The sequence below is a fragment of the Protomyctophum bolini genome (genome assembly GCF_963924005.1).
Source record: "Protomyctophum bolini genome assembly, chromosome: 11".
In the NCBI taxonomy this organism is placed as follows: domain Eukaryota; kingdom Metazoa; phylum Chordata; class Actinopteri; order Myctophiformes; family Myctophidae; genus Protomyctophum; species Protomyctophum bolini.
In genome coordinates this window covers 4,047,164-4,072,163 of record NC_137872.1, presented here as the reverse complement: position 1 = coordinate 4,072,163, position 25,000 = coordinate 4,047,164, and the positions used below count along the sequence as shown (strand labels likewise).

General features: G+C 41.6%; 1 protein-coding gene across 1 annotated transcript in view; it reads right to left on the bottom strand.

Moving 5' to 3' along the window:
• The window catches only part of mei1 (meiotic double-stranded break formation protein 1), a gene marked incomplete at both ends in the record, with an annotated part of 133,097 nt that overhangs the window by 16,057 nt on the left and 92,040 nt on the right, over positions 1-25,000 (bottom strand). The window contains 9 exons of the mRNA XM_080776466.1: positions 879-963; positions 2,715-2,962; positions 3,337-3,441; positions 5,459-5,540; positions 8,619-8,690; positions 13,103-13,125; positions 23,575-23,842; positions 24,220-24,363; positions 24,932-25,000. The exon at positions 24,932-25,000 is cut by the window's right edge and continues 126 nt beyond it. Of these exons, the coding sequence (XP_080632592.1) occupies positions 879-963; positions 2,715-2,962; positions 3,337-3,441; positions 5,459-5,540; positions 8,619-8,690; positions 13,103-13,125; positions 23,575-23,842; positions 24,220-24,363; positions 24,932-25,000 (1,096 nt within the window). The remainder of the gene's footprint in view (positions 1-878; positions 964-2,714; positions 2,963-3,336; positions 3,442-5,458; positions 5,541-8,618; positions 8,691-13,102; positions 13,126-23,574; positions 23,843-24,219; positions 24,364-24,931) is intronic.

Sequence of the window (25,000 nt, the reverse complement as noted above, 5' to 3'; positions counted from 1 at the left end):
TCAGGCCGTCATAAGGATTCGAACCGATCTGAGCCTTAGACGTCGCTGGACGTCCTAGTGCATCCTCAATGATACGGGGCGAGATAAGAATATTCAGAATTTTTCCTATTTTTTTTTTACCCGTTCGCCTTTCGGCTGCCGTATGCTACGCTCTGGGCTCATATTAACTTACCGTTGGCCTGAGCTAACGTGTTAAGTTTCTGGTCTATAGGGGTGGGTCGCGGCTGAGATTTGCGCACGCCCTGATTGGATCTCACCGATCTGTCCGTCAGCCCTGGCCACTCCTCTCCCACCTAGTGAAGCGCTACGTCACGTAATTTGGAGCGACACCCACCCGGAAGCGTTGACTCCCACTTCTAGACCAAGGCAGCCAATGCGTTCCTCCAGGCTTTCAATTTTCGCGCAGACGAAATGAAAGCCTGGGTATCGAGGCTAGCTTACCGTTGACTTACATGTTAGCGCGGCGGAAAGAATGACTCGTATCTCCTAATCCAGGGCGCTCTCCGTGGTTATGAACGGATCGATATACTGGCGCTTCATTTCTGCTCCTTCATTTCGACTCTCTCGCAAAATATGAACGCTTTTTGGATCATATATCGTATAAATTAAAATGATCGCAATGTAAGCTAGCAATGTAAAGTCAACTTTCTTTTAGTAGATTGTTTCCGGGTCATTTCCGGGGCTTTCAGAGTAAAAGCGCTGAGACAACCCCGGCCACCCACCAGAGCTCCTATTTTGAAGCACTTCCGGCACTGATGATATAGTGTTAATGCACCACGTCTCTGTGTGTGTGTTGTAATCCACGTAACTGGAGAACCGTTCGTCCGAACCGACTTCAAATTCAACACGCCAGAAAACAGAAAGATGTTTCGTCTTACCCAGCGAGAGGCTGTCTCTGCTCCTCTTCTGGAGGAGCAGACAATGCACAGTGCGGTCCAGACTCCAGCAGATGCTCCGTTGGACCTTAAATAATGGAGACAGTTGGGAACAGAAGGAGGAGGGGAGGGGAGGGGAGGGGAGGGGAGGGGAGGGGAGGGGAGGAGGAGAGACAAGATGAGGTCAATTTGTTCTGCCCGAAAAACATATTTTTAAAAAGTCAAACAACACAGTGTCCATACTAGAAAAAGTGCCCCCATCGGCGGCACAGCCAGGTCTCCACCAGGCCAGGTCAGGTTGTGGCCTCCTGGTGGCGCTATAATAGGCAAATTTGAAACGGGTGCTATTTGTTCTTATGGACAGTGACATTGATGTAAATTGGATGATTTGAGGCATTTTGTTCCAAAAATGTGTTTTGCAAAAAAGTCCACCTGTTTGGTGGCACTGTAACAGGCCAATGTGAAAAGGGTGGGATATATTCCTTATAGTCTAGTAGGAAAGTCTGTGAAAGATATCACGTAAATTGCACGCTGCTGTGTTCATAATTTGAGGCTTTTTAGTTCAAAACAGGATAATCCTGGAATATGAAATATCGGACACATCCGTCTTGAACACATGACTAGAGATATAGTGTGTAACGATTTGCGCGATTTTCGGACAAAATCTGGAGGAGTAATATCACAAAACGTGTTTACTTTCCACCAGGCCACATGGTGGCGCTATAACAGGCCATTACGGAACATTTGGGGGCAGAGGTTCATCGTTGGCATCCAAGGGAGTGTGTGTGGAAAGTTTGGCATCGACCGGGTTTTAACCCATTCTGAACGGGAACCCATTTTGGTGTTTAGCATCATGTGCTTTAGCTATTGAAAAATAGCAGATCTACAAGCTCATAGCGCGCCACCGAGTGGCGCGCTACGAGCTTGTAGGTCTGCTATTTTTTTTTAAATCGAAGAACGGCTGACATTTTTAGAATCTGATCTCAGGTCAGAATGGGTTGATCAGACCAGTGTGTGTCCAGTGGAAACCTTGTATGAATCTGATCTAAGGTCAGAATGGGTTAAAATGTTCATTATTCAGGAAATGTAGAAAGTAGAAAAGCCTCATCAAAGTTGGCGTTGTGACTTTATAGCCAATTATCTGCATGAGAGGGTGATGAGGTGGTGGTGGAGTTAGTTGCTTTTATAGCAGACAGTTTGAGGATTGAGTTAAGAGGTTTCGTCTGCTTTCCATTTGGTTCAATATGTTCGAAACAACACACAGACGTAAAGGGTGTTCAATAGCTTGATTTCTCCAAGCATTAGTTTTGCCTGAAAACACTCCTTGGGCTAAATTTGGCCATATCCACTTTGTGACCTCATCACATTTTGTGTGGCCGTTTTTAGCCCAAGGAGTTTTTGTTATGCAATTAGTTTGAGGTTGATCGTGTATTTTCCATTGATTTCCTGTACTATTATTATTATTATTATTATATATACTTACTCAACGTGAATGTGACTCAGACCGCATTGAGATGTTCTGTCCTCAAAGTGACAAAACTCTCAAAAGCATGTGCAAAATCCTTGAATATATATGCTTTCACAGCAAACGTTTCGTTTCTTAACTCAAATCTTTGCTTCTGAGGGGGGGGGCCCTGGTAAAACATATTTTCAGATGGGGGGGGGGGGGGGGGGGGGGGGTTGACGGCCAATTACATATCCTTTTTTGGGGTCCTTGACATGGAATATTTTTTAGAATCACTGATAGATAGAAACAGATTTTCTCCCCCGAAAATGGTCTTGATTTACAAGACATTTTGTAGGTAAAGTGCCAGTGCGTGTGTGTGTGCGTGCGCGTACCTGGGCAGAGTGTCGGTGCTGCAGAGTAACGAGGGAGGACAGGAGAAGGCGCGCGCAGCACAGCAGGGCCGAGGGTGGAGGAGGAGGGAGGGGTGGAGCGGGAGCCGAGGGTGGAGCGGGGGCCGAGGGTGGAGCGGGAGCCGAGGGTGGAGCGGGGGGGGCCGAGGGTGGAGCGGGAGCCGAGGAGGAGGAGAGCAGTGTCTCCAGGAGTTCCATCAGTCCAGTGTTGGAGAGCAGCATGGAGACAGCTGGAGAGAACCATGTCATCACTGCACTGACAGGACGCTGCGTGTGTGTGTGTGTGTGTGTGTGTGTGTGTGTGTGTGTGTGTGTGTGTGTGTATCTTCCACTATCGGTAGCCGCCAAATATGGCAAAGACGCTGTTACTTGTACCCCTGAAGGGTGTGTGGGTATTTGTTCGGGATTTGCTGATTGCATTCTGTATATATATATATATTTGTGTCCTTGTATTTGTATCTCTTATGTGGACATAAATAAATGATTAAAATGTGTGCGTGCGTGCTGGATCTGCCTAATAATCACGCGCTGAGGCGACATGGGCAACTACCCATGACATGCACGTAATGCACTACAGACAGACAGACAGACAGACAGACAGTACCTCTGTCAGAGCAGTGTTCTGCAGACAGGGTGAGGCTGCAGTACAGGTAGCTGAGGGCGGGAACCAGGCTGTCGCTGAGCGTCAGCCTGCCGGCCAGGTTACTCACTGAGAGGATTGAGATTTAGTCTTTACATTTATTGTCAATGTACTAACAGTACAAGTACAGCACAGCGAAAAGTATTTTCGCATCTCACCAACAGTGCAAACAGTCAGTAAGGATACATTAATTACAGTAGTACAGTAGTAACAGTATAGTTATGGGCTGAGCAGTAATCATTTAAATAAATAATATAAATAATGATATGAGATGTGAGACTGACACACACAACGCACACACGCACGCAACGCAACGCACAAGTTAGACTCTCACACACTGCATGGATAGACTCTCACAGTGCATATAATACAGTTATGAATACATGAATAATCTGTGATGTATTTCAGGCTCGAATGCACACACACACACACACACACACACACACACGCACGCACGCACCCGAATCTAATGCACTGCACTTCTTTAACCGATTTTGACCTGAGATCAGATTCTAAAAATGTTCTTCTACATCCTGACAGTTTTCTGAAAAAGCTATGTTTCTATGTCAGTCGTTCTTTGATTTTTCAAAAATAGCAGACCTACAAGCTCGTAGCGCGCCACTCGGTGGCGCGCTATGAGCTTGTAGATCTGCTATTTTTCAATAGCTAAAGCATAACATCATGCTAACACCCAAAGCGGTTCCCGCCCAAAATGGATTAACATCATCTTGTCTTATTCTGCAGCAGTCTCTTAACTGTTTCAGTTATTTATTTATTTATTTTCCAGAAAAGACCTTCAGATGTAATAATGCAACAGACTGTAATGTAAGAGTATCTATGCCAGCCTGCCACATTGTGTAATGACTGAATATTAATGTGCTCCGCCAGCCAAAATGTTAATGGATGAGGCCTGGGAAAGTGGAAGAATAATAAGTAACGAGGCCGCAATAAGCCAGGAACATTACTGTGTGTGTGTGTGTGTGTGTGTGTGTGTGTGTGTGTGTGTGCGCGTGTGTGTGTGTGTGTGCGTGCGTGCGTGCGTGTGTGTGTCTGTGTGTGTGTGTGTGTGTCTATGTGTGTGTGTGCGTGTGTGTGTGTGTGTGTGTGTGATTTTCTTTTCATGTCCTGTCTGATTTATGAGGATGTGTTTGCATACAGTACGCGCGTGTCTGTTTCTTATACTGTCACAACTGAACATGCAGGCGTGTTTATGTCTATCTTTACTGTAGCAAGCGGGCCTGTGCGCGTGCATGCGCGTGTGTGTGTGTGTGTGGCTGTGTGCGTGCATGTGTGTGTGAGAGAGAGAGAGAGAGAGAGAATAAAAATAGTGTGACTATATATATACTGTAAGTGTGACTGCTGAATATATGCAGAGGAAAGGAAGACGGCAGGCTTTTGAACCACGTGACATAACAGTAAAGAAAATAACACTTTGCCCAGAAAGACTTGCAACGAGTGATGGAAAGAGAAGTGGGATCTGCACTCCATCAGGACTGTAATATTATGTATCACACTCTCACAAAGAGAAGTCACTCCATCAGGACTGTAATATGTATCACTCTCTTACACACACTCCATCAGGAGCGTAATATTATGTATCACTCTCTCACAGACAGGCAGTCGTTCCATTGCTTGCAGGACTGACATTTTTTCAACATCACTTCACATCACATGGCGTGACATCTACTCTTCTCTGAGAAGAAGGGTCTACTCTAAAAGCTTCTAGAGCACTGGTTCACAAACAGGGGAGCGGGACACCACTTGTGGGGTCGGTCGTGGACATATTTTTATGGGACCCTTCATTTTTGGTTTCCTACATTTTATTGTTTCAAAACATTTTGTGCCCTTGAGCAAGGCATTGAACCCCTACCATGAAATGTTCTATGAGCAGGGTGTGGCTGTAAATAAGCATCTCGAGCTTAGTCCACTTCCCTGGGTAAACAAAGAACTTTGCTTTGTAACTGTCAGTTTTACATGTGTGCATGACATGTCTGTGCGTGTGTGTGTGTGTGTGTGTGGGCCTGTGGGGGGGTTCATTGCCATGAACTCTTGACGTGACCTTTGAACTTCATTCTGACAACCTTACCATGGTAGAGCAGTTTGAAGAGCGTGTCTTCCATGTCACTGTCAGAGGAGGAGGAGGAGGAGGAGGAGGAAGGCCCACTGCTCTGAATGACACACAGCAACCTCAACACCAGAGGGAGAGAGGCCACCACTAGAGACAGAGAGAGAGAGAGGGAGAGAGAGAGGGAGAGAGAGAGAGAGAGAATTTGTGATGCACCGAATATTCGTCCGCAGAAAATATTCGGCAGAAAATGGCTAAAAATACATTTTCGGCCTAAAACATAACACAGAATAGTGTATGCAATTAATGCATTCAAAAGAGCTGAATAAGTAGCGTGCCACCGAGTGGCGCGCTACGAGCTTGTAGGTCTGCTATTTTTGAAAAATCGAAGAACGACTGACATTCTTAGAATCTGATCTCAGGTCAGAATGGGTTAATCAGACCAGTGTGTGTCCAGTGGAAACCTCGTATGAATCTGATCTCAGGTCAGAATGGGTTAATCATAATTCGGCCAACTGTTTCCTATATATTCGGTTTCAGCCACAAGAAGACCGGAGGTATTACTAATTATTATAATCATTATCCACATTCTATTAGGGGCAAATTCAAAGGAAAAACAGCAGAGGGTGCTGTTTTTTCCCTTTCTGTGTGCACAGAAACATGTAGGGTTTATCTTCCAGGGAAGCATGACTGTTCTCAACAACATCTCTGCTGTCGGGACAGAACCGCCTAACTACAAAATGTTCATTTTTCAGGAACTTAAGAAAACCTTATATTTTGAAAACAAAGCAATATACTGCCTCATCAAAGTTGCAGGCAATTCCTGCTGTCAAAATATGACCACCCCCCCCCCCCCCCCCCCCAGTCAAAAAACACATTGTTTGAAATAGACACTCATGCTTTCCAAGGTGTGATTTGGGGTCCTAAGGATGAATACAAAATGTGGCTTTGAGCTCACATGCCCCTTTGATGTAAATCAAAAGCACCTATCAGTGGGGAGTGTTGGATGATGGAATGAATATCAACATCCTATAATACATCCTAATACTGTGGGGGAGGAGGAGTAGTGTTTGAGAGAGATGGAGATACCGAAGCAGAGTTTAACCCATTTCCACTGGACACACTAGTCTGATTAACCCATTCTGACCTGAGATCAGATTAAAAAAATGTCAGTCGTTCTTCGATTTTTCAAAAATAGCAGACCTACAAGCTCGTAGCGCGCCACTCGGTGGCGCGCTATGAGCTTGTAGATCTGCTATTTTTCAATAGCTAAAGCATAACATGATGCTAACACCAAAATGGGTTCCCGTTCAGAATGGGTTAAGGTATTAAATAGACTTGTCCTAAATTAGAATCTCCCTTCGCCTCATTACTCAGTCTGCAACGCAACTCTCAGAAAAGAACGGTTTTTTTTCCAAAACGACTTCCAAGCGCTGGGGGACATAAATTGTTCAAACTGACACCATCTGTTTCTAAAAAAAAACAATCTAATCTCTATTCAGTTAGATATACAATTTACAATTTAGGCATTTAGCAGACGCTCTTAATCCAGAGCGATTTACATTAAGCAAGAACAAAAAAGCATATACATAATTATGTACTATGACGTGCTATGACTACATACAATGCAAGTATAGTGCTGTTTACATAACATGCTATAAGTCTGTATCAAATGCTATCCAAGTCTACAGAAATGCTATCTAAGGGGGTATAGGGTAAGTGCTATGGGCCATGATGGAGTCTGAAAAGGTGGGTTTTCAGACTACGGCGGAAGATTGAGGGAGTGATGCTGCAGTTCTGACTGCAATGAGAAGTGCATTCCACAGTTTTGGAGCCAGAAGGGAGAAGAGTTTGGGACGGTTCCAAAAGTGGGGTCCAGGGGGTCCCCACCTAAATAATAGTTAGGAACCAAATGGACCCTTATGGGTCTGTAACTCAGAGTGTACAAATTCCATGTACGCACCACAGTTTGGAAACCACTGGTTTGACCCATTTAGGCCTGATGTCGAAATTTAAAAAAAAGTATTTTAAATCATGACAGTTTTCTGAAATACCTATGTTTCTAGTGGTTCTCAATATTTCATGTCTAGGACCCACACAAATTATATGTATTTGGCCGCCGACCCCCATCTGAAAATGTTGTTCCAGGGACCCCCCAGAAGCAAAGATTTGAGTTAAAAACGTACGTTTGAAAGAATAATATGTTCACGGTTTTTCAAAAATAGCAGACCTACTGTAGATCTGCTATTTTTCAATGGCTAAAGTATATACATATATTCTCGTATATTATGTGATGTACTGTCTTACCTTGTGGGCCACGAGCCTGTAATAAAGTTTATATATATAACACAATGCTTAAAACACCAACAGGGGTTTTAACAGGATAAAAGAAGCTAGGCAGATCAAACAGAGCAGTCATCTACATACTCAGTGTCCTGCTTGCCGCAGCATTGACTGTGTGGAGCATAAGTCAATGTTATGCTGCATAACATTAAAAAAACTAAACTCCCCTAGGACACCACTGAATAACAACAAACACACTACTTACATACAGATCATATTCATGCAAATGAGTGGCTTGAAGAACCACAGTAGTATTATACAGTAGTAGGCTACCAGCCCAACTGCTATATCTGAAGTTAAATGTTTTAAACATTATGTTGTAAATTAGCTATTGAAAAATAGCAGATCTACAAGCTCATAGCACGCCACCAAGTGGCGCGCTACGAGCTTGTAGGTCAACATATCTTTTAGATGGGGGTCGGCAGCCAAATTTCATAACATTTCTGGGGGTCCTTGACATGAAATAATTTGAGAACCACTAATATAGAAACACAGATTTTTATGAAAACTGTCATGATTTAGATAGAAGACATTTGTAGAATTGAACATAGGTCTAAATGGGTTAAGAAAAGTCCCACATATTATTATTATTATTACTATGGGCCGTCCGTTACATGAGAAAGGGGAACTATAATATAACTCAGAAGTCTGACGTCAATATTGGTAGAGGGGCTCTAAGTACACAGGTTTCATGTACTTTTTATTTGCATTGTAAATAATCCCCATAGATCACCTCATATAAGAACTGTGTTTGAAAAATAAACAAATCATCCCAGACAGTGTGGGATTCTGGAATTCCATAATTCTAAGTAATGTGTGTTCAGCTGTTATCTCCTACGTGGGTGTCGGCCTGAGACCCTCTTCTCAGGGTGATGGTTTGTTCACAGCACTCCTGGAGCCTCTCCTGTGGCTGTTTGTACGACAAAGGGGTGTGTTGACGTGAAGGAACAGACTGCTTGATCAAAGGACTTGTCTCTAAAAGTGTATGCGTCTTTCTGTCGACACCCTACACCAGGGGTGGGCAACTAACTGTGACGGTGGAGAGAGACACTATAGTTCCACACTCACTCCAGAGGGCCGCATTGCATATTACTGTCGTAGCAAAAATAGCCGATCTACAAGCTCAAAACGCGTCGCAGCGCGACGCATTATTTTCTTGTAGATCGGCTATTTTTTCTATATTTGAATTGAAATGCTGAATTATTTTTTGATTTTTGTTAAAAATTAGAATCCTGAAAAGTAACCTTTTCATTGATTTTCAAATGGATTTAGTTTTAGTTATGATAACTTTATGAACTAAATACAAATTGTACACAAAAATACAATACTAGTCTAGTATAATTTAATACTGGTCATTAAGTATAATTAAAGCAGGTCATGTTTGCATGTTTGGAATTGCAACAGCTGAACCCAACACTATATCAGTATTCTGATATTAACCTGCGGGCCGCATTAAGTGAAGCTGGGGGCCACATGTGGCCCCCAGGCCTCCAGTTGCCCTACACCCATGTAAGATGATTAAATAGCTACCTAGAATACGACCATTTCAGTCCGTTTGGGCGTGAGCCTTGTGTGTGGAGCACGTTGGCCATTCTGGCTGCATGGCGTGAGCCTAAAGGACCACTTCACCACTTTTCAACCCATCTTCATATAATAGGTCCTCACTAATAATCATGAAAAAAATGGCGCAATTTCTTTCTACTCGGTCTGTGTCTCATAGGAGGGCTGTGGGCAGTTCAGAAACCGTCCACCAGTGACATCATCAATGGGGAATACAAGCTAATAGAAACTGCAGGCTTTCTAGTCCTGAAAAGTTGCAATGCGAAAATGGAAGCCATCGTTCTCACGATAATACAAATCTAAACATTTTTGTAAAGAAATCTTGTTTAAAAAAATAATCTGCCTAATGATGATGTCACTGGAAGACGGTTTCTAAACTGCCCACAGCCCTCCTATGAGACACAGACTGAGTAGAATTGTTTTTTTGCCATTGTATCATGATTATTAGTGAGGACCTATTATATGAAGATAGGTTGAAAAGTGGTAACCTGTGCTGTACTGACATAAACAATAACATCTCATCTGCTCTGTCTGCCGTGTCCCACAAACTTCATTGAGTGCTCTCCCAGTTTCAACAGTATGGTATATAATATACAGACCAGATACAACACCAGGCCGTTTCACTCATATGGATATGAAGAATCAACTGACTGAGAGAAAACGCTAATGTTACTGCTGCCAAACAAGTTACATCTTCGCTAGAAACAAGACTGTATCAAATATGAATGACTGAAGGTCCCCACACACACAACAGAGCGCAAATTCGGATTTTTAAGCGGCCGTTTCTCCATCGGGTTTTCCGAAAAACTCGGCCGATGGCAGCAAATTTGTAATGGGTTTATAGGTGTTTTGAACACCTAAACTCCTAGTGATTTTGAGACGAAGAGAAGACAGTGAAAGTCCTGGCATACTGGGCTGGCGGAGAGGGTGATGAGAGCCAGCTATCTTTAACACTAAACTAAACTAGAAATGTGCTGCCAAAAACAATACTATAACTGCAGTGCAGGGGAACTCTATATGCACAGACACAACTGTGTATAAGTAAGTATAACTTGTGATCTTTCACAAGTCATTGACTGGCTTTATCTGTTGCACTCCAGTGGATTGTCCAAAGAAGCGTTAATTAGACTTACAGACAGTCATCAGTGCAGGAACATAAAGAGAACCGTTCTGCTCCAGTCCAGTGCTTTCATTTCAACCCTTTCCATATCAAGGCCCCGTAATTAATTCAGCCTTTTGAGCCCCGCGGACCACATTTTCGCCTCTCTCTGACCCAAAACTAAAGAACATTTTTGCCTCTCTCTGACCCAAAACTAAAGAACATTTTCGCCTCTCTCTGACCCAAAACTAAAGAACATTTTTGCCTCTCTCTGACCCAAAACTAAAGAACATTTTTGCCTCTCTCTGACCCAAAACTAAAGAACATTTTTGTCTCTCTCTGACCCAAAACTAAAGAACATTTTTGCCTCTCTCTGACCCAAAACTAAAGAACATTTTTGCCTCTCTCTGACCCAAAACTAAAGAACATTTTTGCCTCTCTCTGACCCAAAACTAAAGAACATTTTTGTCTCTCTCTGACCCAAAACTAAAGAACATTTTTGCCTCTCTCTGACCCAAAACTAAAGAACCTTTTTACCTCTCTCTGACCCAAAACTAAAGAACATTTTTACCTCTCTCTGACCCAAAACTAAAGAACATTTTCGCCTCTCTCTGACCCAAAACTAAAGAACATTTTCGTCTCTCTCTGACCCAAAACTAAAGAACATTTTTACCTCTCTCTGACCCAAAACTAAAGAACATTTTTGCCTCTCTCTGACCCAAAACTAAAGAACATTTTTACCTCTCTCTGACTGTAAGAGAAGTTTTGAAATGAGAATACTATCCACCTGTTGGCTGTCCGTCAGAGGACCTATTCTTACAGGAGGCCCATGTCTGACCATGTTTGACCTACTGACCACACCTCCAATGTATTCTCTGCTCTCATGTATGTATAAAGGAGAGCGATGTAAAGGGCTCAGGAGGCTTGCATGCGTGCAGTCTCCCTGGGCTCGTGATCCCTTGTATTAAATAGTATCATTGTTTCATGCCACTCTCTGCCCTGTGTATTTCTTAATGACTCTGATTTGAGTTCTAAAAATATCTTTGACAATTATGGCGCTGTGTGAGCACGGTTTTTCCACTGTCCGTCAGCATTCTCTTTTTCAGGATATAGCGCTGTAGATATGAATCTGAGTTGCTGATCGACAGGGATAACACCAAAACGGACTTTGGGGTAAGAGTGGTTTGACTCAATGTTTAATTTAGGGTTTTGTATTTTAAAGCTGTGTCGTTACAGATACAACCATACAAGATCCTAGTATTCTTAAAAGGGTGACATTTCCCTTATCAATTGTATTGATAAATATGTTTTTGGCTATAAGGCCATGTGGTATTATCCACTCCAAGGGTGACATTTCCCTTATCAATTGTATTGATAAATATGTTTTTGGCTATAAGGCCATGTGGTATTATCCACTCCAAGGGTGACATTTCCCTTATCAATTGTATTGATAAATATGTTTTTGGCTATAAGGCCATGTGGTATTATCCACTCTAGGTTAGAAGTCCTTTATCAGTATATCATTGGCATAAATAAGTAGGTTAGAAGTCCTTTATCGGTATATAACCGGTATAAATCAACTGAAGTCCATAGTTATGTTGCGCATATAATCGATATGCCGATGTAACATCTCGATCATTAAAACAGGGACAAAGGAAAATAGGCGTGATATTGAACTACACGTTTAAATAATTATCTTCACATTACAGACGATATAATTAATACGTTAGCAGTAATGTAAAGTGAATATAATTGCAGATGTCGGAGCCCGTAAAATAGAATAGGATCAAAATCGTTGTCCAGTAGCAAGCGAAAAATGAAGCCCTTATAGTTAGGCATTTATATTAAAAAAAAAACTAGATGAAATGTCAATGGGATGGAGCAAGTATAGGAATATCATACAAATATAGCGTCCACTGAAATTCTCTTTCATTTCTCTCCGTGTGGGACCGACAAGCTCACCGGGGAGGGCAAAGGAGAATTGTGAGACAGCAAATTGTATGAGATTAATTCATAGGTTCTGTGCGTAAGACTCGAGCAGCTGAGTATGAATGTGCAATGTAGAATGTACACTTACATATGGATGAACGGAAATACTATTTTGTAAAAATCAATCATGATCCTATAGTATGGTTGTGGCATTTTGAACAAAAGAGTATAAAGAATGTATTCCTGGTAGTCAGCCAGGAATAGCACTGTCCATGGTGTCACCACGAAGAGTGAAGGGACAACAGTGTAACCTTGTTGGCATGTGTCAAGCAGGATAGCAGAGCAGTAGGTAGGAAATGGTTAAAATTCAAGTATTCAAAGTAATTAACTAACAGCAACATGATTAACTAATTATTTTGGCCATATAGTATGCTATTAGTCTTATCATAAATGTAATGACAGTATAGCAATGTTCCAGTGCTATGGCAAGGGGAAAAAAATAATAGTATATAGAATTATATTATTATTTATTATTATAGAATAAGGTAATGTGTGTAACTATCATCATAGTCAAGACAGGAACCCATGTGTGTTTTTCCTGGGAGATTTCCCGTTTTGTTTTGTTACTATACAGAATATATCATTGTGCATTTTTGAGAAATACTAGAAGGTCCTCAGGGAACCTAAGGTCAGATTTAGCTAAATGGACATTTGTCAGGATAGGCAGTGTTCACCCCCATCCTCCATAGCAGCTGTCCTGAGTGGCCACACACCAGATGAGATGAGGCAAGCAAGGAGGATTTTTGGGTGAGTGTTAATGAGTCTAGAATTAAGTTCAGTGTTACAGCATTACAGGAGAAAGTTTCTAAGATGTATTACGTAATCGCTATAAGTATACTCTGTAACAAGTAATTGTAGAATTCAAACATAGGCTTACTTAAGTAAATTGATATTGGCTGTGGCTATATTTAAGAAACCCTTTTAAATTTAGCAGATCGACAAGCTCACAAAAGTGTGCCCATGTAGGACAGATATTCCGACATGGCTAAAATGTATGAAGGGCTGAAGTATGTGGGTTGGGACTATTTAATTGAGCGCGAGACGCAGTCCCACCTAAATATACTAATAGGTCCATCCATTAGGGATAATGAAATTGGAATTGTGTTGGTCATATATAAACAAGCAGAAACTTGAGTTACCACATTGGAGTATTGAGTAATGGTATTATATGAACCTAAAGTGAAACGTGCGGAACTCTTACATGAGTCGTATTAGCAGAGTTGATTTACCAAACATAGAAATGAATAGTACTGTGTTTTTGCGTAACCTGTTTATTGTTGAACCACTGATAACACTACCTATCACATCGCACAGTTGCTAAAGAGAGGTCAATACAAGCCACATGCACAGTCAGTAGACTGTCCTGTACTTGGATTTCTGAACAATATCTGCATGTGTTGGTTTGGGGCCCAACACGGCAGGAAATGGCAGGAAATGACATTTTGGGAACAAGGACATGTGAGTGACAGCGTGCACTCAGACAGATGAACAATGGACTATGGGCTTGATGAACTAATGATTGTCTTTTTCTTTTCATGTGATTGAACACTGAGCGTCTCGGGGGCGATGTGCGGTTGTGGTGGTGGTGTGTCGGTGATCTCACAATGAGTGGGTGAGTAAAAGTGGCTTATGAGCCAAGTGTGCTATTTCCGCTACGATACATGCCTAAATTAAGCAGTTTCGACTTTCGAGACACAGGTAACAAGACACTCTCCTTCAAGGGGGGGGGGTCATTGAGCTTGTGAGCTGAGGTGACCGTATAGTTTTATATACTGGTACTTCTGGTAGTAGGCTTACACTAGCTGACATTTGACATTTTTAGGGAATATACTTTTGATTCAATATGGAGTATGTAGTGTTGGCTTGTAAATATGACCATACCATTTTCCTATAGTCAATAATCTAATCAGACAATGGAATTAAAGTTTTAGGACTCACTAGTCTCATAGTGAATTCATCCTGATGTGAATAAATATCAAGGAACAGATAGTTTTAAAAGGCATAATGATTTCTTGAGAGGAACCAAAAATGTAGGGGCCTATATAAGATTACGCTCAAATCAGAAACCCCTACAGCCCAAAAAGGGGATGTAATTTTGTGTAGTGGTCAATTGCCACTCAGATATAACATGCAAATAGTGGTCTGTAGTCAGAGGCAAGTTCGACTCTACAGATTGACTTAAGTATAGGTAGATTAGAAATGCGTAAACGATATTGTACCCTTAAATAAAATAGATAATGTACAACGGTATAGAACATTAAGAGATATGTCATTTGTGGGATACGAAAGATTTAAAATCGTCTGCAGACTAGAGTATTCCTATTTAAGTGGCCTTGCCGAGCCATGAGGCCCATAGAAGAGCCTGCTCCTGTTTCTGTAGCATGAGGCAACTTGATGTATAAGTACACCCCCTGGACATGACACTAGTATGTCGCAGGGATTGAACCCCAGTCCAGCCCTTGATGCTGAGTGTCAAGCAGGGCGGCACTGGGTCCCATTTTTAGAATCTTTGATTGACCTGGCCGGGGGTCGACGAGCTGCGACCTCCCAGTCTCAGGGCGGTCAGCCGGACACTTTGTCCACAAGGCCACTGAGCTGGTCATTGTTTTAGTTTTTAGGTAACTGGTTTTAAATTACGTGAGAGGCTCATAGCATGACATCATGTCACTTAAGTAACAGGTGTCCGTGCTGGACACCCCGGTGATTCAGTCTGTAAGATGCGACTCCTTATAAGTCAAAGGGATTTATGAGTCCCACTTCAACAACAAGGCGTTCTAGAAGTCACCTCAGGTGTTAGATTTAACAGTCGATGTTGCATTGCAAACAGTCTGTGACTGTCATGTTTCCCTATGGGATAAACAATGGTCAGAATACCTGCAATTGGATACTTGAATCCGATTTTGTCTGTATTACTTGTAGCAACAAATGCCAGTAACGTCAATTTTGAAAGTGAGAGCTTCGTCCTTGTAAGTAGAGTAAACTTGCAAAATATCCCAAGAAGGGGCGTAAACAGTTGTCACTTCCAGCTTGCATCCTTGTGTTAGACAGGGACTTTTCTATGCCATAACAGAAGGCAGCAAGCATGCTGATCAGTTCATTAAGACACATACACATTTGTAGGATAAGCTATGAGGCTCAATTTGAATTGGGTGTCTAGCTGATCATATAATTTGTCCCAGGAGGCCAAAGGTTTAGTTATGGATAATATCACTTATATTATCTATATAGAAAGCAGTAAATGGCCATTTATGATGATGTACAATAGAACACCCCTCATTTCGCAGGTGTGGTTTTTGTATTCTCTACTTGCCAGTTGAACGTTATGTTTTTGTGCAAGTTACAAGTCATGTAAATACTAGCGTTATTATTTTATCAATGAGAACATTAGAGGTGCCAACTTTCACAACCCACATGAGTGTGTGCAAAGTCTCTTGGTGTCATTAACGGTGTCAATTTTATAACTTTCGTTGTGACATTGTGACAGCATTGACCAGGTTGTTGACCATGGCTCCCTGTAGGCCCGGGGCCAAATTAGGCCCATGAAGGAATTATCGTAGCCCGTAGGATGATATTTAATTGGTATTAGAACTGGCCCTCTGGTATATTGCACGGACCACCATAATATTACAAGTCCCACAATGCACGGCGAGTGCATTGTCACGTATCGAGGGCCCACAAGCGCAATCATGCGTCTTCTCTCCACTATTGATCGGCAGTGAAAGTATATCACTTGTGGTCAACTTTCAGCTACCCCTCCCGTCAAAGATGGGCCGTGTGTTGAAACACAGTCCGGCCCTCGACTTGTACCAATTTTACCAATTTTGGGCCCACTGTGTCAAGCTGTGAGGTTTCAATCTTGTAGATTTGTAAAGTCTTGTAAAGTTGATGATCTTAAGTGAGTTGATGATTTACGCAAATGAGGGGGGTGGAGGCAATCCGGTTTTAGTAAGTATTTTGTATTTTGGCCTGCAGGTCTGATCTACGGGAGGGGACTTGCAGATCAGCTATTTTCAATAAGCGAGATTTAACAGTTAAAAAACCACCAAATCTACATTGTATTATATTTTGTTGATTTTTCTGAATGTATTCCTAGATGTTATCTTTCCGATTTGTTGTTTTCTAGTTAATGTGAGATGAGTTTATTTGAAGTTAGGGAAATAATTATGTAAATTAACAGTATCGGCTTAACGGTAGTCCTAAATATGTTTTAACATCCCATTAAGGTGGGATGACCAGATCCTGGGCATGCCATTAGAGGCGGATAAGGCCGTAACTTTCCAGCATGATGTATAATCTAGGAATGGCCCATTTTAGCTTATTAAAACTCGCTCAGAATTGAGTGCGTCGGTAGAAAGGACAGGATTTTTAGAAAAAGCAGATCCCAACTACAGGGCCAGATACGTTTATGCTTTATTGTGTATATATTATATATCCATTGGAAGAACAGGATTTTTAGAAATAGCAGATCCCAACTACAGGGCCAGATACGTATATGTATTATTGTGTATATATCCATGGAGGGTCTTTCCTCACCAATGTGCTCAGTCTGAGTCATGCAGCTGTCAATCAAACAGCTGACTTGACTCCTTCACACTGTCATGTCAACTGACACTTTGAGGGCATTCCCAGAGTGGAAAATAAGGAGAAAGTCACAGTTAGTGGTAATAGGTTGGTGGTGTTTTAAATAGCTTGATAATATTATCCCTAGCGATTGTGAGCAGTTCTCTCTGTCTGAATCAGAAATAAATGCTCACAGGGGGGGAACGCATAGGCTAATTTAATTCATTGCATAGGCTAGGTAATTTGATTCATTTGATAGGTATTGGAACATATAGGTAATTTAAATTAATTTGATAGGCAGTGGAACATTTAGATTTAATTCATTTTAAGTATTTGTAAATATTTTAATTATTTGTAAGTAAATTAATTTGATAGGCAGTGGAACATTTAGATTTAATTCATTTTAAGTATTTGTAAATATTTTAATTATTTGTAAGTAAATTGGAGTGATTAGTGAAATTATTCATCATGTTTGATTTATTTGTAGCTTTGTACATGAGTAATTAGTAAACAGCAACATTAACTTGTCTCCATGGGGAGTTAGGTTTTGTTGGTGTCAATGGCACCTGGCCATTTATGCAGGCAACTTCAGTAAAAAGTAAGCTGAGTCTAGTGACTCAAGTACTGTCCTATTGGTTAGGCCACAGCTATGAGTGTGATCAAGGATGAATGACCCGGGTATGTTTGTGTGGTGTGTGATGTTTATTGAGTAGGCTTATAAGTGTTAAAATGTAAAATGTATCACTATGTATAACATGTTATCTTTAGGTAAAATTATTGTAATACAATGAAAATTGTTCTTTCCTACTTTCCAGGATGGAAGTCACTGTTAATTCAATTGTTCCAGGTGGCGAGGATGGCTGATTTAATGAATATTATCTTTTTCCCATTGTGCACGGCACGACTAACTCACTAAAACCTTAGATTAACTTGTCTAGGAAGAGTTTGTGGTATTGTGATAAAAAAAAAATGCAATTGCAGGAGGACATTACAAGGGAGAAATTAGTATCTGTCTAACACATTACGTCGACAAGGTAAGAAACCAATCCCACAAAAGAGACACGAATGTGTTACAGATCTCAGACATTATTGAAATATTCGGATTGGCATACTGAACTAGAAGTATAGTGTAATAATCTGATGAAATACTGTGTAAAGATTCAACAATGTGCAACATGTCTATAAAGTTAATAACTATAAAGGAGAGTTTTAACCAGAAATTGGACAACCATGATCAAGATAGGTCTTAAATAATTAGGAATTACCATCCGAGAAATTTATAGAACAAATGTTTTAGTATAGAGTGTAGGGTTTGTTTTGTTTTTTCCAGCTCTGAAATCCAGAGAAACATATCAGGAGATGTGTTTAAAAAAGGGAAAAAAACCCAAATGGAAACAAGGAGAACGCAATCTGGGTTTGTATGTTGGGTAAATATACACATACATTGACATTAGTCTACTGTGTTATGAAAACAATTAATGTAAAAATAAATAATAATAATGAAATGAATTCTATATAACCACCTTTTTAATCATGGTGGGAATAATTCAAGTGAACAAATAATGTGCACAAGGTGTTTTTTTCCCCTCTATAGTTCTGAGGAACCTGACAGATATAAATATGTCACATGGGCTAGTGACACCCATGCGTGAAGTCACATCATCATGTCCATCCTACAAGGCTCCCAAGGCCGAAGGCCCACTCACATTCAACCCCGGTCACCCCCCAGTGACAGATGTGAGGAGAGCCAGATAGAGAAGGAATGCTGTGCCAACCATGGGGAAAAAGACTAGATGCCATGAAGCTACAACTTGTGACACAACGAACATTTGTGTGGAGGAAAACCATGCAACCACTATACACTTGAAGTGCTGGCTATATGAAGTGATCGCTCACAAAAGACAAATCGAGGATCGTAGGATTGGAATTTTCGCCCAAGAGAATGGGTTTTCGCCCCTACCAGCCATCAGAAGTGTCCTGAGTGTAATATAAAAAAAAAATGATCGTGTGACATTGGATACACTTGAATGTAAACCTTGCTCATTCTAGGATATAGTCCATATATGAAAGTCATCTTTTTATAGTAAATTTGCATAGAGTATAGTATTTCATGTTCCTTGGTGTCAATTAATATTCATATTCATATAAATTAATATTTAGATTCATTGACAAAAAACTAAAAGGATGGAATGTAAGAGAAGTTTTGAAATGAGAATACTATCCACCTGTTGGCTGTCCGTCAGAGGACCTATTCTTACAGGAGGCCCATGTCTGACCATGTTTGACCTACTGACCACACCTCCAATGTATTCTCTGCTCTCATGTATGTATAAAGGAGAGCGATGTAAAGGGCTCAGGAGGCTTGCATGCGTGCAGTCTCCCTGGGCTCGTGATCCCTTGTATTAAATAGTATCATTGTTTCATGCCACTCTCTGCCCTGTGTATTTCTTAATGACTCTGATTTGAGTTCTAAAAATATCTTTGACATGACCCAAAACTAAAGAACATTTTTACCTCTCTCTGACCCAAAACTAAAGAACATTTTTGTCTCTCTCAGACCCAAAACTAAAGAACATTTTCGTCTCTCTCTGACCCAAAACTAAAGAACATTTTTGTCTCTCTCTGACCCAAAACTAAAGAACATTTTTGCCTCTCTCTGACCCAAAACTAAAGAACATTTTTGCCTCTCTCTGACCCAAAACTAAAGAACATTTTTACCTCTCTCTGACCCAAAACTAAAGAACATTTTGACCTCTCTCTGACCCAAAACTAAAGAACATTTTTACCTCTCTCTGACCCAAAACTAAAGAACATTTTTACCTCTCTCTGACCCAAAACTAAAGAACATTTTTGCCTCTCTCTGACCCAAAACTAAAAGAACATTTTTGCCTCTCTCTGACCCAAAACTAAAAGAACATTTTTGCCTCTCTCTGACCCAAAACAACTAAAGAACATTTTTGCCTCTCTCTGACCCAAAACTAAAGAACATTTTTGCCTCTCTCTGACCCAAAACTAAAGAACATTTTTGTCTCTCTCTGACCCAAAACTAAAGAACATTTTTGCCTCTCTCTGACCCAAAACTAAAAGAACATTTTTGCCTCTCTCTGACCCAAAACTAAAAGAACATTTTTGCCTCTCTCTGACCCAAAACTAAAGAACATTTTTACCTCTCTCTGACCCAAAACTAAAGAACATTTTTGCCTCTCTCTGACCCAAAACTAAAGAACATTTTTGCCTCTCTCTGACCCAAAACTAAAGAACATTTTTGCCTCTCTCTGACCCAAAACTAAAAGAACATTTTTACCTCTCTCTGACCCAAAACTAAAGAACATTTTTGCCTCTCTCTGACCCAAAACTAAAGAACATTTTTGTCTCTCTCTGACCCAAAACTAAAAGAACATTTTTGCCTCTCTCTGACCCAAAACTAAAAGAACATTTTCGTCTCTCTCTGACCCAAAACTAAAAGAACATTTTTGCCTCTCTCTGACCCAAAACTAAAGAACATTTTTGTCTCTCTCTGACCCAAAACTAAAGAACATTTTTGCCTCTCTCTGACCCAAAACTAAAGAACATTTTTGTCTCTCTCTGACCCAAAACTAAAGAACATTTTTACCTCTCTCTGACCCAAAACTAAAGAACATTTTTGTCTCTCTCTGACCCAAAACTAAAGAATATTTTTGTCTCTCTCTGACCCAAAACTAAAGAACATTTTTGCCTCTCTCTGAACCAAAACTAAAGAACATTTTTGTCTCTCTCTGACCCAAAACTAAAGAACATTTTTACCTCTCTCTGACCCAAAACTAAAGAACATTTTTACCTCTCTCTGACCCAAAACTAAAGAACATTTTTACCTCTCTCTGACCCAAAACTAAAGAACATTTTTACCTCTCTCTGACCCAAAACTAAAGAACATTTTCGCCTCTCTCCGACCCAAAACTAAAGAACATTTTTGTCTCTCTCTGACCCAAAACTAAAGAACATTTTCGCCTCTCTGACCCAAAACTAAAGAACATTTTTACCTCTCTCTGACCCAAAACTAAAGAACATTTTCGCCTCTCTCTGACCCAAAACTAAAGAACATTTTTACCTCTCTCTGACCCAAAACTAAAGAACATTTTCGCCTCTCTCTGACCCAAAACTAAAGAACATTTTTACCTCTCTCTGACCCAAAACTAAAGAACATTTTCGTCTCTCTCTGACCCAAAACTAAAGAACATTTTTGTCTCTCTCTGACCCAAAACTAAAGAACATTTTCGCCTCTCTCTGACCCAAAACTAAAGAACATTTTTGTCTCTCTCTGACCCAAAACTAAAGAACATTTTCGCCTCTCTCTGACCCAAAACTAAAGAACATTTTTACCTCTCTCTGACCCAAAACTAAAGAACATTTTTACCTCTCTCTGACCCAAAACTAAAGAACATTTTCGCCTCTCTGACCCAAAACTAAAGAACATTTTCGCCTCTCTCTGACCCAAAACTAAAGAACATTTTCGCCTCTCTGACCCAAAACTAAAGAACATTTTCGCCTCTCTGACCCAAAACTAAAGAACATTTTTGCCTCTCTGACCCAAAACTAAAGAACATTTTCGCCTCTCTGACCCAAAACTAAAGAACATTTTCGCCTCTCTGACCCAAAACTAAAGAACATTTTCGCCTCTCTGACCCAAAACTAAAGAACATTTTCGCCTCTCTGACCCAAAACTAAAGAACATTTTCGCCTCTCTGACCCAAAACTAAAGAACATTTTCGCCTCTCTGACCCAAAACTAAAGAACATTTTCGCCTCTCTGACCCAAAACTAAAGAACGGATACGATTCTGTCCACATTAATTCCATGCCGTTGACAAAACGTTGATCAAATTAACAATTCTTCTACATTCTCTATAATTGCGTAGACTTATACCTAACGCAGATGTTTAACAATAATGTACAGTAACTAATACTAACTAATACACCAAAAGGGGTTCCCGCCCAAAATGGGTTACACAATCTCGGCAGCCTCGGTATATTGGATATATTAATTTAAAGCCGTCAACGTGTTAATTAAAGGATTAATACTACACCCAACTATAGGAAACAATGTCGGTCTCCCCTGCTGCAATCTGGGGGAAGTTTTGCCTTCATTGGCCTCGAGGGCTGAAACTAATGATTCATTTCATAATTGATAAATCTGCTGATACTTTTTTTTTTCACCAGTAGAAAAAAAGTATATTCACATTTTGGCAAAGTTTTGTATTAGCAAATACATTGTATGGATTCATTGACTGGTTCAACTCTACTGTCTTCAGTGCCTCTGCTACACTGCAGTCTGTAGTCTATTGAAGTGAAGGTGACCAGTGGACAACATCTATTCTATTGACAGAAAGGCAGACAGACACCTAATGGAAAATAACTTCTCAGAACCATATCGAAAGATATTGTCTGGATGACTGAGCTCAAATGGTCTCTACGTGCTGAAACCGCGGTTGTCTGTTTGTGAAGCCAAGGCTTAATAGAGTTTTACTGTTTGCTGTGTGAGGAGGTGACTGTCAGTGTACATCTGTTCTATTACATCTCACAGCGTAGGAGGCTATGGGTCTGTCTGTCTGTCTGTCTGTCTGTCTGTCTGTCTGTCTGTCTGTCTGTGGGCATTATATGTATGTGTATGAGCATGTGTACAGTAGGTGAAAAATTACAGCGAAAGCCCTGGGCTTTCTAGCCCTGGGCCCTTGGGTAAATCCGGTCCTGCATGCGTGTGTGTGTGTGTGTGTGTGTGTGTGTGTGTGTGTGTGCGCGTGTGCGTGAGTGTGTGTGTGTGTGTGTGCGCGTGTGCGTGCGAGCGTGTATGGAGTTACTGTAAACTGAATGCAGAGAAACATGGCCAGCCTCACACCTCCAAAGAACTCAGTACCACAATCTATCAACGGTATACTGTATGTGCCTTAATGGAATGAATATATTGGACCGTCGAGACAAATCAATCTGCAGTAACCCTGTCTCATAATGTAGCGCAGCTACACCTTATAGCGCACAGCCGCCGCGGACAGAAGAAGAAGCTGACGCCGACGACGTCATTCCGGCTTTTTAAGACAGCTGGTATGGATGGAAAATAAGCTCCTCCCCCGCGGCTGACTGACGCGGAGGAGGAGAGCGTTCCCGGGAATCTGTCCGTCCGTCGCGGAGGAGGTGGAGCTTCTTTTCCATCCACCAGCTAGTCTAAAAAGCCGGAATGACGTCGTCGGGCGTCAGCTTCCTCTGTCCACGGCTGTGCGCGAAGGTGTGCCACCGTCCCAGTGTGTGTGTGTGTGTGTGCGTGCGTGCGCATTAACCCCTTTTGGTGTTAGCATTATGTTATGCTTTAGCTATTGAAAAATAGCAGATCTACAAGCTCATAGCACGCCACCGAGTGGCGCGCTACGAGCTTGTAGGTCTGCTATTTTTTGAAAAATCGAAGAACGACTGACATTTTTAGAATCTGATCTCAGGTCAGAATGGGTTAATCAGACCAGTGTGTGTCCAGTGGAAACCTGGTATGAATCTGATCTCAGGTCAGAACGGGTTAATGCACAACACACAGTATATATAATAGCATGTCTTCCTCCTCCTCACCTCCTGCTGCACTAGTGTGTGAGCGTCCTGCTCCCTGCAGGCTGCCCCCTGCAGACCGTCCGGCTCCCTGCAGGCTGCCCCCTGCAGGCCGTCCGGCTCCCTGCAGGCTGCTGCTGCTCTCCAGACAGAGCCTCTGCAGGGCCTGCAGCAGCGCGGGTCTCAGCAGGGCGCAGGCGCTCAGCTCACAGCTCCTCCCGTCCCCGAGGAACGCCTCCAGGACCGCCAGCGCCCGCTGAGCCAAGGGAGCCTCCCCGCTGCACACAATGCCCTACAGACCAGACCAGACAAATAGTTCATAAAAAAAACCTGCAGTTTCTTTCCCGTTTTTATTAATTTTTTGTCCAGTTGACAAGGACCTTTATTGTCTTCACACTAGAAGGTCTGAAGAAAAATCAGCTAAATTTGCATGTGCTTAAATTCACATTTAGAATTTTTTTCAGATGTCAAGATTCTGAAAGCTTCATGGGCTCAAAGATAATCAACTTCAAAATAATAAAAAAACGGTCAAAATGACCTCTTAGACCTTCTAGTGTTAAACCCATTTAGACCAGAGGGTCGATTCAAAAAAAGGCTTCTAAATCCTTTTTGGAACAGAGACCAGGCTTTCCTCCAAGGTGGAAAGCCTGGTGAGGCCAGGTTACTCACCAGGAGGGTCAGTATGGCAGCGGGGTGCTGTTCCATCAGAGATAGCAGCTCCGTGCAGGTCGGGACCGCCGCGCCCTCCTGCTGGTCCCGCCGGTCTCCTGTGGGCCTCCCGCTCTGGGCTCTCTCCCCCGTCTCTTGGTTCTTCTGCAGGGCAGGGAACCGAAAACATTGTCTTTGAGTTCAATTTCCGATATATAACATTTTCCGTTTAGATTTTCATTAAAAAAAATTGATGTTTGCCTGGGACCCAAACTAGTGAAAATAGCAGATCTACAAGCTCACAACACTATTTCATGTCAAGGACCCCCAGAATTATCTGTAATTGGCCGTGAAGAACCCCCATCTGAAAAACAGTTGTTCCAGGGACAGCCCCCAGAAAGCAAAGATTTGAGTTAAAAACGTTCACTCTGAAATAATATATATTCAAAGATTTGCTCCCCCCCTTTTTACCATTAAAATAAATAGCAGATCTACAAGCTTGTAGCGTGGCACTTGGTCACAAAATGTGGTGCAAATAACAACATATTTTCAGATGGGGGTCGGTGGGCATGCAATTACATATAATTTGTGGGGGTCCTTGACATGAAATATTGAGCACCACTGATATAGAAACTGAAAACTGTTTAGGATTTAAGAAGGAAGAAGTTATAAATGAGTTAAAACACCCAAAGTAGGGGGTTCTTTCTCCCCGTCCTGAATGGGTTCACTATACCATGCTCTGGTGGTGGGGTTCTGTGTGGTGCTGGTGCTGCTGGGTCAGCCACAGCTCCAGAACCGTCCT